Genomic DNA, 17,841 nt, shown 5'->3' with positions numbered 1-17,841 from the left:
ATCTTTAAAATGAGTCCGAGTGGGTCCCCCCTGTCTGTCACAACACCTCTGCACCTGCCGCTGAGAGCACACGCCGTCTCCTTCACTTCCAATACACTCACGGGGAAATAGTCGTCTGACGGCAGATCAGGCGGAGGAGAAAGACCAAAGGCATCGACTTCATTTCCACTGATCCATTTTCCTATGATGAGCTTTGGCCGCCTGCTTTCATCTGAAACGCCTGAAATGGCATTGGCTTCAGCTCCGTTGACTAAACTGAACAACCGGACAATTGCGCTTACTTCTTTTCAAACACCTTCTTCAGCAACATGTAGAGTCACTGGTTACGGGGCTACATATTTATATCCTAAAATCGCTGAAATATACAATTGAGATTTTCTTAAAGGGACTACACAGAGTTTAAAAATGTTAAAATTAAGTGTTTTCCTCCCCCTACATTTTCCAACACTGTCCTAAGGTGTAGAATGAGCTCATACCTATTTACCGCAACTACCTCTAAAATGCTGCACTGTCACTCAAAAAGGTGTTAATTCGTGTCTGAAGTGCCGTCATACGAGCTTCATATAGAAGGTGCAGCTAAACGTATGACCATTGGTGGCAGTAGTGAGTGTAATGGCTCACTTACATTGCTTATTTACTTTGCTTGTTTGAGGACATTTCAGACCAGTTCTAGGGTAAATCTCGCTTGAAATAAGAAAATAAAATTGCCCTTTGGTGAGAAAATGACCTGAAATAAGGACGAAACGTATCGAAACGAGTCAGAATCATCTCAGAACAAGTGAAATAATCTAGGACAAATGCCCAAGAACTTCTTAACCAGTCAAAACAGCTAAAATTTGGATTATTATGCTCAAATTGAGATGTTTATACTGATCTAGTTATATACTTTTTGCAGTGTGATGTTTGGGTCAGCTTTTTTTCTGGCTTTGTGCGATGTAAATCAAACCTGATCCACCCGATCCATGAAAATTTGTCTCAATTTGCCAACCCGACCCAAACCCGCACACAGAAATGGAGAAATGGCACTTGTTGTTTTGCTTTGTTAGTGAGCCGTTGAGGACACCTTCGAAATCCCTTATGGACTTACCAGGTAACCAGGAGCAGAAACTATCACTTTACTTTTACCACTCTTTTGAAAACTGGAGTTTGGAACTAAAGTGACCCAGAAGCAAACGACCGACCTGACGCTACGAGAAGCTGCTCTCCTCAGGTCAGTATGGAGCTGTCCCCTTGTTATGTAGCCGTGCCTTGCTTCTTGCTGCTGCATTATTTTCATAAACATGTGCCTGTCGTGCTTGCACATGCGTGGGCACTGCCGATGTGCACACATTTGGAGCGGTGATCAAAGTAAGAGACATGGCTACATCTAAACTCGGCGCAATGAGAAAACAAAACATGCTAATGATACATTTATGTCCATAAAACTGGGTGTGACAAAGTGGGTTTGTCACATTATTTATATTGGACACTTTGTTCATTTGCAATATCCGTCAGCTAACAATAACCATCGGATTAGTTAATAATTACGTCATATGGGTGGTTTATTGTTTATTTGTTATTTTTGTCAGTATACAAACTTACCTGTACCAGCTGGTGGGAACAAAGGGAAGGCGTGGTCTTTGTCGGCCATTTTAAAACCTCAGGCTGAACCATGTGGCAGAAGGAAACTAGTTTAAACTTTGCTTTGAATTTTCTTTGTATATGATATATGGTTTGTATTGTCTTTATTGATTTAATTTGAACAGCCATAATTTTGGACTAAACTACTTTTATGTAAAATATTAAAACTTGTCAGCTAAATTTATATATGAAATTGACCCATCAAGCTTATGGTACTTAGGAGAGGTATATTATACCTCTCCTAATGGGAAAGGACCTCCCACCGGTCAGGTTATATTACAACCTGACTGCATGTAGTGACTGTGGAAGCCATTTTGTTCAAGTGTGTGTTGTCCTTGAAATGTATGTATGTATTGTGTATATATCTCTTTTGTATATTGTCTAAATTAAAGGGACACTGCGTAACTTTTGGACTATACTGTTGCCATTTTTGCAAAACATGCTCCTATTGACCAGATCGACACAGATCGGCACTATTACTGCAGGGAATAATAAAAGAATGGATTTGGATGAGGACCTAATCTGTTTTAATCTCAAATTCTACTAACTTTAGTCACATCTCCATGGAGACGAGCTGGAGACGTACCCACTCCTGGTAAAGATACAGTCATGTCTTAGATAACCTGAGCCGCTCACAGCAAAAACACATGTTTTTTTGTACATATGTAAGTATTTTTCCAATGATGAAATGATCTATCATAAAATAAATAAATGCTAGTATTTCAATTTTATTTATAAGTAAAATTCTACGCGGTGTGCCTTTAATGTTTGCTGATCTTACCTGCCTTAGGAAAACGGATGAAAATTAGCCTCTGTGCTAACTCCGGCATATTTACATTGATGCTCTTTGCTGTCATGTTGATTAATATGTACTGTCCTAATTCAAATAAATAAAATAAAATAAAACTTCCTTTGTGTGAAGAATACATTTTGCCTGGTAAGAGTTGTTTGTCAAGTCTGCCTGCTCATTTCGACCACACTGGGCAAACAACATATTCCCATATTCTACTTTGAGTGACATTGATGGATAAGCATGCACTTTATGCTGTAAACCTGCAATGAGAAAATATATGTGTGCTTTCTATCCCGACCCACCCACACCCGGAGTTTGACGTATAGCATAACTTAGGTCCAATGTCCTCATTTTTGTAGACCACCCTCCACAGCACTGTAAAGACCAGCTCTAATACAGAGCTGACAACTCTCTAGAGCAGTGGTTCTCAACCTTCTGGCGCCGCGACCCCCATTTTAACAGTTAAAGGGATTTGTGACCCCCGCTCGGGTCACACCGTGAGAAATAGAAAAACCTGAACCGAGAGGATCTTTTTCCTCACGTCGTCACATTTTTTTTCCATCATTTTTTTGTTGGGTCATTTTTGTAACTTTTTGTCATTTTTTTGTCAATTTCTGTCAATTTTTTGACATTTTTTGGTCAAATTTTTATCACATTTTTGTAATGTTTTTGTAACATTTTGTCACATTTTTGTCATTTTTTGTCAAATTTTTGTCATTTTTTGTCAAATTTTTGTTACTTTTTGTCAAATTTTTATCACATTTTTGTAATGTTTTTGTAACACTTTGTCACATATTTGTCATTTTTTGTAACATTTTTGTCATTTTTTGTCACAATTTTGTCAATTTTTGTCATTTTTTTGTCATTTTTTTGTCAAATTTTTATCACATTTTTGTAATGTTTTTGTAACACTTTGTCACATTTTTGTCATTTTTTGTCATTTTTTGTCATTTTTTTGTCATATTTTTGTCAATTTTTTGAAACTTTTTGTCATTTTTTTGTCAATTTATGTCATTTTTTTCATCCATTTTTTGTCACATTTTTGTCAATGTTTTCTCACTTTTTTGTCCCATTTCCCATCATTGTTTTCGTCTCAGCTTTTTTCCAGAAGCTTTTGGACTGGGGTAAAGCCAAACTGGAGAAAATGTGCTCGGTTCAGGTGGGAGTTAAGGGGTTTAAAAAAAAAAAAAAAAAAAAAGGCTAAACTGAAATTCATCAAACTACAAACAAATAATGTCACTGGTAAAATAGCACATGCATGCTACAATCAAATATAAGATTACATGCTAATGAAAACATGGCAATTTTATCTAAATGATCTGGCGACCCCCCAAATTTGAGGTTGAGAACCACTGCTCTACACTTCTGTTCTTTAGTTGAAGACTTTGCAGACTGGTCCATCTTTGCATCTCTGACTTTATTCTAACCCAACGGCCCGTTTGGTTTCCACTCCTCGACCTTTTTCTTCCCGCCGCGCTCAGACGTACAGAAAGAGGCTCGTTGCTGTGGAAACAATCCAAATCTCCCCCAAAAGGCCAATTACTAAAGAAGCTCCAATTAAAAGAGATTGGTTGTATTAAATAGGCTTCATCCTGTCTGCTTTTAAGACGCCGCACGCCGCCTGCAGCCCACACCTCCTCACGCGGAGCCCCTGGACTTTGGCTCGGGGTTTGTGTGTTTGCCGCTCATTATAAAAGTGGAGTGTTAATGTTGTCTGCCTGACGCTCACGGCTCCCCGCTGACTTCAGGAAACAAAAGAGAAGACAAATTACGGCTCTGCTCCGCCCCGCTGCGCGAGGGGTGCAAGGGGTAATAAATAATTATGTCCAAACGGGAGACGCGGGGAGGTAGACAGGCACGGGTGATTTCAGTGGATTTGAAAAGGGTGAAAAGGAATCATAAACAAAGACTCCAGGTGGCAATGTTTAAATCTATTTGGAGCCGTAATATCAGGCATTTGGATGCAGAATCAAATCACAATGTCAATCACAGTTCAGTGTCTCCTGTCAAATCACAGACAGTGGAAATACGTGGACGTAGCATCGTTGTTAGCTGCTGAAGCCAAACAGGAAATGGGGCCAAGCTACTGAAGTTATTTACTGTAATGGACTTTCCACTTAACTCTTTGCGTCACCATTGTATAACAAATTTGGTGGTCTGGTTGTAAGCGGATTTTGATGTGCTGAATCCAAAAATAACATTGGTTTTGCTCAAATAGGTAGTTTATTGTCTTTATAATGTCTTCCGCCCTTGTGCCTGTTCTTAGCTGGCTCCAAAAGCCCAGCCAAATTGCTAGCATGAACGAGCTTCTGTTAGCCCGCACTGAAGGCTATGGGGGAAGCCACCCTCACTTAGTCCATCGCTATTCTACAGTCCATGCCTCAAACACAAAATCTGCAGACCAGGACACGTTTCAAATGAATTTCAACCCGTCAAGTTTCCTTCAAAGTTTCATCGAGTCGAGTCACACTTTTCCCTAATCGTGGTCCGACTGGAGGTTTACAAACACGCTCCCGCTCCCGTTTCCGACCGTCCCCTGGTGTTACTCCTCCTGCTCCTCACAGCTCTCGAAAGTGTTGATTACAGCCGCTCCACTGCCGCCAGGCTCACACTGCGCATCAATGTGAGCATGTGCGATCGCCGCGGCTCAAAACTCCAAAACGCACCCGGGTCCGGGGCGTTCGGCTACTCCCGAAAACACAATCAAAGCTCCACGACTTTTGTGATTCTGACTTCCTGTTCCTGCGTCTCGCTCTGAACAGTTCACACTTGTTCGACTCCAGACAGACGAGCTTTTCCCACCTCCGCCGAGTTTGGCGTCTGCTCCGCCGCGACACATGTAGCACCTCTCAGAATAGAGGCTGTTACTAGGAAGATTCAAGCGAGAGTTTGTTTAGAATTAGTATCCAGGAAGATTAGTCCAGGGGTTGTTGTTTTGATTGGCCGCTTCTCAGAAAATGAGGCCTAATGGAGCACTTCCTTTGTTTTATGGCTGTTTTGATGTAGGAAAGATGCTCTCTGTGGTTCTGCGGGGTTTGTAAAGGGCGCTCGCATCATCATAAAACACGAGGCACTTGCACTGACACAGAAACTTGAGGCCAAACACTGACTTGACTCTGAAATAAGAGCTTTAAGCGGCTAATGATGCTGGAGGTCAGAGTTCTTTCAAGAGACACAGAGAACAGCGGAGAAAACCCAAGCAAAAACCATAATGTAGCCTTACCTTATTATATACTTTTTTTGGTAACACTTTATAATAATGGTACGTGAGTTCATGCCTTTTTTTCATGAACTTATGTATGAATTAATGTATGATTTCATGATACATTCATACATTACTCTAAATCAGGGGGGCCCAAACTTTTTGTCTCCGAGGGCCAAAAAGTGGCTGTGTGTCGCGGGCCAAACAAGGCAATGTCAAGAACGAAATTATAAAGTTACTTTATTTTATTTACTTTTTATTTTTTCAATAGCCCATATTTGCATTTGATTCTATCTATGCAAATAACATGATATATTAAAACGAACTGTAGCAATTTAGTGCACCTACAGTAACTTTACCTCATTCGTTCACTCAAAGAAAATGCCACATTAGATTATTTTGAAAGTGTCAGTTCAGCATCAATTCTTTTATAAGTGACTTTTTAACATGTACTGTTGTTGACGTCAACAACCTTTGCAATACAAGTTGGAAAACTGTACTACAACGCTCTGTGATTAATAAATACCAAGACACCACAACAGTGTTTCCTTAACTTTGTGAAAGGGGTGAAACAGCGCCCCCAATTTGACGCTTGTGGTCAAAAAGTGAACTGCATCCATATTTACCATTGAGAATGAATGAAAGAGAGTTAGTATTAACCACACACAGCGCAAAAGTAGGTCACTCTCTGGGGCCAATAGAATTTTGTCCCCACTTTGGGAACCCCTGCTCTAAATAATGACTTCTCAGAAACAAACTTGATCACATGTTGGTTCATGGATAACGTCATCCCGGAATTAAACGTCTAACCACTGTAATGAATGTACATGAAAATCTTAATAATTCCTCATGATCACGAGGATCACACAAGAACACCATGAATTCACTAAAACGGCAGTGAAATGTCAATAAAATAATCAACCAATCATGATAAAGAGGATCATACATGAACATCATGACTCATATGGAGGAAATCTACATCGGCTCTTTAGAAAGTGGTGATGTCAAGTGAACGCAACCAATGTGAGGATTAAAGGGATATTCCAGGATTTTTGACACAGGGCCTCATTTCCTAGTTATCCAGAGTGTTGTTGATTTCTGGAGATATTTTTTTTTGTAATTCATGCAGTTCTTATATTTGAAGAGTTTCGTGGCGCTAGGCTAATGCAAGGCTAGTGCGTTTCTATGGTATCAGCTAGCCTGCATTAAAAACAGTGTGACCCGCTCCACAGAGCACCTGAAGTAAATCACTTATAACACCAGACTAACCATAGAAACGTCTGTGTCGAATAATTTTTGGAATATAACTGACCTGCATCACATGAATGATCGCGTTTTGAGGGACTATTTTCTAGCAGATCACTCCGCCGCTGCGTAGCTTATACAACCACGAAGCTGATGCTGCTCAAACATAAGTTCTTTTAAGGCGAGACACTGCAGGTGAATAGGGGAAAAAAATAAATGTAGAGATATCAATTTGAAACTTTTGCTGAACATCACAGATATAAATATGAGGAAAAAATGTATTGCACTTTTTCTGTCATTTTATGTTTTCACATAAAAATAAGGCATTTTGAGCACTAAAATGGCCAAAATTGTCTATATTTTGGGCAACGAAATCAAAATAATGAATTGAGCCAGATTAAAATTTATGGTTTTATTTTATTGACATATTAGTAACTAAGATTTTTTCAGAGGGGATTTTGGATATTTTGTTTAGTTTTTCAATAAACTAATCATCAGTGAAAAAATCTGTAAAAACTCAAATTCTGCCAGTTTTTTTGGTTTCAAAGTTGAATAAATCAGGCTAGGAATAAGATATTAAAAAAACTGTCTGAAAAAACCTTCAAAATATTGTTAGGTCTCAGACTGGAAAGTTTGGGGTCTGTGGGAGCTGCTATAAGGGTTTCCTCGTTGCCCGAGTGCGGATTTTTTTCATTCTGTGAACACCAGCTCTGAAGTTTTGTAACGACTGCGCATGCGCGGCCCGTTCTCCGACTTTTCCGCACCGGGCCTCTCGTAGGAGGAATAATACCATATTTGGGTGAAAGCGTCATCACGGGGACCCTTAGCAGGACACGTGGATGTAAAATTTGTCAATATTTATGAATGAATACCCGCGGGAAAGACGGACTTTCTACGCGGCGCAGCAGCTACTTCCGGGTTCCCCCCACCTCGCAGGCGGACAAAACATCATAAAATAAAGATCATGCGGGATGAGTTTTGTTATTTTTATACTCTGACATGAAAACTAAGATGTAAAGGGAGGAAAATAGATAAAAATCTCCACTTCGACCACTACGTGAAAAATCAATACTTTCACCTGCCGTGTCTCGCCTTAAAATGCAAAATGGTTAAAACAACACTCTGGATAACTACATGAGGCCCTATGTCAAAAATCCTGAAATATCCCTTTAATGCCCATATCTCAGTTCGTCTGATTCATAAAGATTCCACGAAACAGGGGAACGAGGGGGAACTTTGATCGTCTCCTTTTGAGCCGATGATTGTGCAGAGTTTTCAGTCAGAGCTGCAGCTGGATTTACTTTAACGTGTTTTTGACAAGCAAAAAAAAGCTCCGCAATGTCCTTGGATTTGAAACGGGCAATTACTGAAACAGAGATGTTGCTTCACGTGATTAATCGGGTCAAACTTAAATACTAACTGCCACCACGCAATTCATCGTGCGCTTGTTTGTGTTGCTCGTAAAAACAGTAAATGCCGCAGAGAGTTTCCACCGTCTTCACACAAAAGGCACCGGGGATCTGTCTTTGACGCCGAAACGATCCGAACTGCTCGGCTCAGCAAAATAACAAAGCGGCAGTGTCAGCCAATTCAGCCACGCGCCCCCGACAGGTGAATTAAAAATCCATCTTTACGGTGGCGAGGCATTAGCAACGCTCACATTACCATCTGCCACTGGAAAAATTCACTTCATAGGAGACGCTTTGAGTTAAGAAGGTGCTTCCATAAAGCGTGTAACCTCGGGGGAATCAAGCCTTTTGCGGAGTCTCTCAGATTAGCCAACGCACACATTAATATCTGCCAACTTAAGACGGGGGGGAAAAAAGTTACTGGCACAGATTTATGGACAGCGGCTGCGGCGAGAGTCTATCTTTATAGGCTTAAGTCTTAGGCAGCACTTACATTATTACTGCTCACATAAAACAGTATTAATTTATAAGTCAGGGAGACGAGGAATGAAGGGGAGTGGATGAGTTAAACATGTTTTTGCACTTCGAAAAAGGTAATGCTTATGTTAAAAGGCGATATTTATAGAGGCGTGGAGAAGAGCCAAGATTGGAGCCGATGTTCAAGGGGTCGAGAGTTCGAGGAATGAAGATGCAAAGTGTGAAAAACGTCCTTTTTAAAGCAGTGGATTTCAAAAGATAAAGCCATGTATCTTCTCAGGATTACAGTGGACCACAAAGCAATCTTCTATACTTGCGTAGGCTCTCGGTCGTCAAAATGTTTTCCAAATATATATGGACTGGGTTGATTGAGATGAGGGTGTTTTGCTTTTATCGTTTTTTGATAATCTCTCATTCCTCGATTTGACTTGATGAATTATATATCCGTGCATGACCAGTCACTCTCATGCTTGTTGGGGAGAATACTAGAGAATGCTGAATACTCGCCTTAATATTTTATTGTATTCTGTTACTTTGTCCAATACTGAATACTTAGAATACTTTCACGGTGATTTACTTAATATTAGATAAAAGGAAAAAAATAGATAAAAGTGGTATATGATTAAGAAGATGGTTCTGTTGTTGTTACATGCCTGTTACAAACTTTTTTACCACAAATTGGAAAGCAAAAAAAAACCCTTTGCAAATGCCCACATTCCAGAATGACATTGGCTGTATCCGAATGTCCACCCTCGTCCCTAACCCCTCATTCACTACATAGGCCCGCACTATATAGTCACTATATAGTCACTATATAGTCACTATATAGTCACTGATTCTGTTGGCGATTCGGACACAAGCCACGACCAAGCCCGGTGTCCGAACACCAGCAGATTGAGTGACCACATCTGATAAAAGTTTGTGAAACTCCGGGAATAAAGTATTTCTGCGATAAAGACCAAACTCAGAGACAGTGGAATATTTATGGATAAATACGAGTCAGATACGCTTTTACTTACTGGATTTTACGTGAATGGCTTGGATTATTCGAGAGGAAGCTGTCGGTCAATAAACAGCTGCAGCTAAAGGTTAGCAGCTAACGTTAGCATCTTTTCACCGTAACCGTTTATATTTAGGTCGTTTATTCATGAGAAACACAAACACACGACTGAAACAGCTGATTTCATTCAGTCGTGTTGTTTAGTTCAAAGACCTGTCTCTATCAGGCTCTTCTCCGACTCTCGCAATGCATTGTGGTCTATATTGACCCGTTTAGTGACCATCGATGCTCACTACTTTTCAAGATGCATTGTGGGAAATTTCAAGTGCACTAGTCACTATATAGTCACTATATAGTCACTATATAGGGAATAGTGTGGACATTCGGACACAGCCGTAGAGCTAAACTTTTCCCCAATGGTTTTGATCTTTTCTTTCTCCTTAAAGGGGCAGGTGCAAGTTCGTCATTTTATGCTCACTACTGCCACCTCAGGTCTTACACGTAACTGCAGCTTCTATATAAATGCCGACCAGAAAAAAAAACAGAAAAAAGTTGCCCAAAATGCATATTCCAAATACATGTATTCAGGTAATACCCAACACTGGTCACTACAAAGTACTAATAAGCTGTTCATCTATTTTTTCATAAATACAGACGGCATCTCTGGAATCGCCCATATATGGTCATGTTTGAAAACAGTTAAGGGGGAAAACAATTTGGAGAAAAATCTAAACTTTCAAATTATTCAAAAACTTCTGAACAAATGCTGCATTATAAATGTAGCTTTGTACTAAGTAAAGATACAAAGACATGGAGAGGAGCAAAGTGGTTCAACAGCCCATAATAAGCTTTAAAAAGTTTATTTAACATTACATTGATACAAACTCTGGCTAAAGCTGATAGAGAATGTATTTAACTGCATTAAACTTTGCAAAATAATGAAAATAGCGGATTGGGTGATGACTGTTCTCAAAGAAATCAGCATAAACGCAGAGTCAATTATTGTTCCAGAGATAAAGAGACAAAAACATGACCGATGAGAAAGAGGAAAAAATCTAAAGGAGGAAGTCTACGGAGCATTTGGAGATAAATCAGTCTCTCTCTGCTCCTCGGGGCGAATTGAGACTTCGCTGGCGCTGCCTCCTCAGTGGACTCCTCTCGCTCTCACAAATGTGCTACAGACGGCTAAACGCAGATTCCCCGGAGCTACTGCTGTGACATTTTTAGGGAGAAATGAGCCCAATCCTATTTTGAGCCATGGCTGAGCTGCTAATGGGTCAACGTGGCCACTACGACGAGAGATCCTGTGATATGAGCGGCGTTAAATGCTTCACAACTTCCTCTGCACGACATATACAGTAGTTAGGATGTTCTTGAAGGAGTTTACAATTGACTAAGGCTATGCTCAGACTGCAGGTGTTTAAAATACAGATTTTTGGGGGGGGAAATGTTAAAGGGGTTTATGCGGCCAACAGAGCTAACACTTTACAAGCTAATCATTTTGAGGAGGAAGAGAGCCACGTTTTTGGAGCTATGGCTTCATTGTGAATTTGTTGTCCATTGTTGGATAGTGAGGAACTTCCGCTTCATTTATAACATGCATTGCAAAAAGTAGTTAACTAGATTAGTATAAACATCTCAATTTGAGCATAATAATCAACATTTTAGTTGTCTTGACTAGGTGAGTTGTTCTTGGGCATTTTTCCTAGATTATTTCACTTGTTGTGAGATGTTTCGGACTCGTTTCAATATATTTTGTTCGTATTTCAGGTCATTTTCTTTGCCAATGGGGTAAGAAAATTGTTCTTATCTCATTGGCAATTTTACTTTCTTATTTCAAGCGAGATTTATCTTAGAACCAGTTTGAAATGTCCTCAAACAAGCAAAGTAAACTTGCTCCGATCAGGAAAATCGGTCTAAAATCAGTCTAAATTAGCGAAAAACGCTCAAAACAAGATACATTTCCTCAATTCAAGTCATTTAAGACAATGCTTGATATTTACTTTTTGCAGTGTAATGTTTCTGTGTTGTTTCAGACTGAAGTCTCTGTGTGACATGTGACTTCCGAGTGCAATCTCCAGAGGTCATGGTCCTTCCCCTCTTGCTATTTTCCAAAAAAGGATTAGCGATGTCTTGCACAAATCAACGAATACTTCAAGAAAACTGATGGGAAGGCAAAGGCTACATGTTAAAACCATAACGCTGGATCTAAATACTTCACTACAGAAAACTGTGGTATCCAGGTAGGACCTTTTATCTCAGAGCTAAACAAAAAAAAACACCACCAAAAAAGCAACTAAAAGTATCACTGTATACTGAATACTAAAGACTAAAGACAGGCCCTTTATTTTTTGAGAGGCCTTTTCAAAATCGTGGCGCTATTTGGTGTTAGCGGTTAGCTTCAAGACAAAAACACCGACTGGGCACGGACGTTTCCTCCAGTGAATTCTTTGCTTCTGTCGCAATGCTTTTAACTTAAATATTGAGCCATTTCTTTATTTTTGTACAAGACACCGCTACGAACTCATAGGGAAACAACGGGACAGGAAGAGCAACGCCTCCTGAGGATCCACTCCGAGTCACGTGATGCTCGTGTATATGAAGCCCATGGCAGAAGATCATGTATTTATGTCACATTAAAGACCACAAATGGAGGTGGTCTGGGTCATATTTGGAATAACCAGATCATTGTTGCTCACACTGTAAGATACAGGTCAAATGTGGGCAGAAATGTGGCTTTGACTTTAAAGGGGCAAGTTGTATAGTCTCTTTAACCTCCAAACCGGCTTTATTTTTCAAAGGAAACCAATTGAAAAGGCTACAGAAACCACATGCAGCAAAAGGGGCTGAATTACACAACCTAGTTAATCTTAAATTATAAATTCTCCTTCATTAAAACTTGCCCTAGAGCAAAGAGTAAAGTTATTCAAGGTGTTTCGAATATATCCACAGTAATCAGAGCTGATTTACTCTCTTCCCGTCTCTGTTTAAAAATGACGCCAAGGCTAAAAACAAACAAAATATGGAAGCTTGAAAATAGCAGATGTCAAAACACTCGGGGCGCCAGAATCATCAGCAAAGTTTGAAGACACTGACAAACCAAGAGCGACTTACCTGCGCACTTTGTCCGAGTGACCAGGGGCGGTCCCGGGGGGCCCGTTCCTCCCTCTCCCGGTCGGGACAGCAGGACTTTGATCTCGTACTCCACGTCCGGGTCCAGGTGCCACAGTTTGTAGGTGGGCGCGTCCACCACGTGAGTCTCCGCCCAGTTTCCCGACGTGGTGCGGTACTCCACCTCCTTCAGAATGATGGGCCCGTCCCCGATGATGCTGTTGGCGTTGGGTTTGATCCAGAGGTAGGTGGCGCCCACGGCCAGCAGCTCGGGCGGGGCAATGGGTGTGGGAGGGGCTGGAGAAGAGAGGGCAGAGTCGAAGGTAAATTAAATATACTGAACACAACACAATAGGAAACAATATTGAAGGGCAGTAGGGCTGCTCGATTATTGAAAAAATAATACTCACGATTATTTGTTGCCTTTAAAAAAAAGTCTATCTTTATTTTATTTATTTATTAATCAAAACACTATGATGATATTTTATGTTTTCTGGACCGTCATAAAAGTACAAATGATTTCAAGTACGTGTTGATTAAAGAGAGGTCCCTGTTTCACACCTGCCCCCTGCTGGCCGGCCCTCACACCTGCGCAAGTAAACTGAGCAGTGCGGCCTGATGACATCATCACACAGCTCCGTTTGTTTTTATGTCAGACAAAAGCATGAGCCATGGCACCTGAAAGGTGAAGGGAAAATAATCCCAGCAGCTTGAAATAAAGCAGGTCTGCTTTGCCCCAAAAAAAAAATTGAAAAAAAAAATTGAATTTTTTTTTTTTTTTTTGAAAAAAATCCAAAAAATCCCCAAAAATAAAATAAAAATAAATATATATATATATATATATAATCATTTGTTTGCGATTATGCTAATTTTGTAATCGTTTACTGTTGTAATCGAAATCGTAATCGAATTTCGATTAATTGCACAGCCCTAAAGGGCAGTGCTAAAGCATTGTTGGTTTTATATCAAATGATTATGCAAAGAATTACCAAAGATTGTTATTGTTCGAGACTGTGCTTGATAATAAACTCACATAGACACATAACTAATGTCGTTTTTCAATGTAGTGCACTTCAACACAGCACTGTTTGGCCACAGTACGCCACACAAGTTGTTTTTTCTTGGTAGCATTTCAATAGCAAATGCACCGCAGTTGTTGTAGGCGCTCCCACAAATACACACGCTGGAATACACATGACCGAAGGGACAACAGAACCGCCTTGAAACATTTTGTGAGCCACCATGAGACGAATGTGGAAAAACATTTCTTTGGATGGAGTTTATGGAACTATTCAGAGGTGCCAATGCCAATAATAGAGGAAAGAAGCAGCAAAAAGACGAAGTATGATGGGCAGCTACACGCTAATGCTATGCTAACACTAACTAGTAAGTAAGCAAGTAAGTAAGTAAGTAAGTAAGTAAGTAATCTTTATTTATATAGCACCTTTCACAGGCAAAGGCCACTGAGTGCTTCAGAACACAGCTAAAAAGCAGAAATTAAACTAAAGTTGTGATATCAGCAGCGAAATGCTATCATCGGTGACACAGTAGTACTATCCCAGGTTTGATCCCGGGCTGGAGGAGGCCTATCTGTGTGGAGTTTGCATGTTCTCCCCGTGTTTGCATAGGTTTCTTCCAGGTACTTTAAGCCAGAATGAATGTAGTGATCTGTGGCAAGGCATGTTTACAGTTTAAAACCACGCATTTCACACACATACGGTAACTCAATGCGTACAGCCTCACTTCCATGGCATGGACGAATAATGACTTCAGTGTAGCGCAGGGGTCCTCAAACTACGGCCCTACTATGGAGATGATTTAACCGGGCCCCTGACTTGTAGAGCACAAATACCTGTATGTAAAAAAAAGCATCTTGCCCATTTCTGTGCGGAGTAATGATTTTTGTTTTTTACTAAATAACCAGTATACTCATTCCAGCCACTAGGGGGCAACTTAAATAAATAAAAATAATTCCACATGTGTCCAGCAGGGCCACTGACATAAGAGATTAGGATATAAACAACAAATTATAGCCACGTGGGAGTGTGGAGTGAAAGAATAATGACTACAGTGTACTGAAAAACTTGTGACACCGGCTTGTAAAGCACAATACAAGTGTAAGGAGTTACCACTTTGGTCACATTACGCAATGATGTTTTCAACACAGTCTCACTCCGAAAGCGTCATAAAGTGACGAACGGTCACTCGCCTTATGCGTAATATAGAACGCAAAAGGTACCCGTCTGCGTCTCCCTTGACGCAGTGGGTTTTTCGCGTATTTGAATGAGAGCCCCTGTGCGTCTCCCTTGACGCAGTGGGTTTTTCGCGTATTTGAATGAGAGCCCCTGTGCGTCTCCCTTGACGCAGTGGGTTTTTCGCGTATTTGAGAGCCCCTGTGCGTCTCCCTTGACGCAGTGGGTTTTTCGCGTATTTGAATGAGAGCCCCTGTGCGTCTCCCTTGACGCAGTGGGTTTTTCGCGTATTTGAATGAGAGCCCCTGTGCGTCTCCCTTGACGCAGTGGGTTTTTCGCGTATTTGAATGAGCCCAGGCGCGGCTCATTTGACGATATCGGTCAACTCGTAGTATAGAACGCGTACACTCGCTTGAATCCCTCGCACAAGCGCATAAAGCACGCAAACACAAACCAGACGCGCAGAACTACAGTATTATTTGCGTGAATCTGAGGCCAAACTGTTGTTCATTAAAGCTAAAATGAGGGATCCAGGACAAACCAAGCCGGACCCAACCAACCCTCAAAAACTACTCCAGGAACTTTTACAATATCGTATTGCATTACAGCAATAATAACAATTTAAAGCCTTTTTCCTACCTTCTGCTGTCTTCATGGGACGAGTACTCCAGTATAAGTCCCACAAGTGTGCAGCCGCCGCGCGTCATGGTCCTGTTTTAATCCATGGCCTTGCCGGGTCTTTCCACCGGCTTGTACCCGGCGAAGGTGCGTTCTCTTCGGGCTAGCTTTGAGCTGCGGCCCGCTGGAGTCTAATGGAGTCTCGTAGCAACGATTCACACTTCCTCTGCTTCAGTCCTTTTGGTGAAAGTGATGCCAAGCGTCCGCGATGATATACATGATATACGCGCCTCTATACGGCCATTTGAGGTTCAAAAACACGCATTTATTGATCATATGTTTGACTAGGCGCCAATGTACAGTGACAGGATCAGCTGTTTTGATTGACACCTCCGTCAACCAGTGACACGCGTTCAAAACTGTGACGTCACTAAGAAGATGGTCAATCTATATTTTTATTGTATATTTAAGTCATTGAGCAGAAGATTCTGAAAGCACATTTATAGCATGGATTGGAGGCCTATTTTATTTTATTTTTAGAATTATTATTTTTTATGAATTTTTCAGCAAAAGGTAAACAGAACTGAAGATCCCTGTTTCTACACGGACTCGTTTTGGTGTCGCGCCCATCCCCCCGAGGCTTTAATAAGTTAGAGGTGAGTTGTTTTTAATCGTGTCATTTTACCTACTTAGTTGAACGCTTCAAACGTCTAGGCTCTAGAAACAACTTGCTGTAGGCTGTATGTGAGTATATTTTTGCTGGGATTCATATGGCTGTAGAGCCTTATACAAGCTACTAAGTTTTTTTAGACAGGATTTTATTTTGTGTTTTTAATAAAGTAGGAACTGATCCAGTGCTGAGCCTCTAAATTAGGGTGTAAACTGATAAAATCATGATTAAAGCATGTCACAACAAAGATTACATTTATTATTTTTTATTTTATTATTTTATTGACCTTTATTTAACCAGGATAGTCCCACTGAGATTTAGAATCTCTTTTTCAGGGGAGTCCTGGCCCAGAGGGGAATCTATTGTACATGTTTTTAGTGGTAGGGGAAACCGGAGAACCCGGAGGAAACCTACGCAGACACGGGGAGAACATGCAAACTCCACACAGAAAGGCCCTGCCCAGGTGGGAATCGAACCCTTCTAGCTGTGAGGCGTGAGCGCTAACCGCTGCACCACCGTGCCGCAACCAGGAACCTGACCATCTTTACCAAGGCCCAAAACCATGGGATGCAGGTCATTCCTGTATAGTAGGAGTAGAACCTTTGTCATGTGCTGCAAACATATTATTAGTAATGAATCATTAATTCCTTTCTTTGTGCGAGGACAGACAGACGTCTTTCTGAATTGAGGAGAAGATCGAGGACATGGGATTTGGAGTTTGTCCACTACAAGACCGTAGATTCTTCACTCTACTGCATCAGATTGCTCCAGGTTTGTCATTTCCACATCAGTCAGAGGGCTGCACAAGTTTGGACAAATATCTACTTGCAAAGGTATTGTGATTGCAGCTAGATTTTTGTCGTTTCGTTAATACAAAAATGTTGTAATTGTGTCCATGTAAAATAGACTAAATAAGACATGACGTCTTCTATCACTGAAGACACTAAAGTGCGCAGAGGTTTTGTGGCAATCACCTCTAATTTAAGCTAGTCTTCTTGTCATATATACTGAAGTTGGCTTTGCCAAAGCTATTTTGTAAATGTTTAGTGGTGTTTAGAGGCACTGTTTGAAGGGAGGATATGACAGACCACGCTTGTGTGCGCTAGATGAGGAATTGTCTTTTCTTTACCTATGTTGTTAATGATCATTTCGTGTTTGTGTCCCAGCATTATTGATCTGCACCCTGGTATATCCTGGAATAGTCACTTGTGCAGTTTTGATGACATCTCTTGAAGTGTTATGACCATCGAGCACAGCAGGTAAGATCACGTTATACAGAAGAATCAGCCTCTGAATTAGCTGGTGCGGTGTTTTGTTTATATGGCAAACCAGAGCGCTCAAAAGCATATCAAGCATATCAGGTTTTCAGCACAGTTCATTCACAACTGAGGCTTATCTCACCAACAGACACTCAACTCCACATTTTCAGAAGACGGGGGACTGACATCCTGTCTGTGCGTTCTGTCAGAAAATGAAAAGTATGTTATTATTGTCACATGGTCTA

The 17,841-nt window shown here is 40.8% G+C and overlaps 1 protein-coding gene across 7 annotated transcripts in view; it reads right to left on the bottom strand.

Moving 5' to 3' along the window:
* The window catches only part of ptprt (protein tyrosine phosphatase receptor type T), a 339,518-nt gene that overhangs the window by 226,912 nt on the left and 94,765 nt on the right, over nucleotides 1–17,841 (bottom strand). For all 7 annotated transcript variants that reach the window (XM_079579208.1, XM_079579213.1, XM_079579209.1 and 4 more), the window contains exon 8: nucleotides 12,861–13,154. In XM_079579208.1, the coding sequence (XP_079435334.1) occupies nucleotides 12,861–13,154 (294 nt within the window). The remainder of the gene's footprint in view (nucleotides 1–12,860; nucleotides 13,155–17,841) is intronic.

The sequence above is a fragment of the Gobius niger genome, assembly GCF_951799975.1.
Source record: "Gobius niger genome assembly, chromosome: 20".
In the NCBI taxonomy this organism is placed as follows: domain Eukaryota; kingdom Metazoa; phylum Chordata; class Actinopteri; order Gobiiformes; family Gobiidae; genus Gobius; species Gobius niger.
The sequence above is the reverse complement of the archived record's forward strand: the minus strand, read 5'-3'. Positions and strand labels throughout refer to the sequence as shown.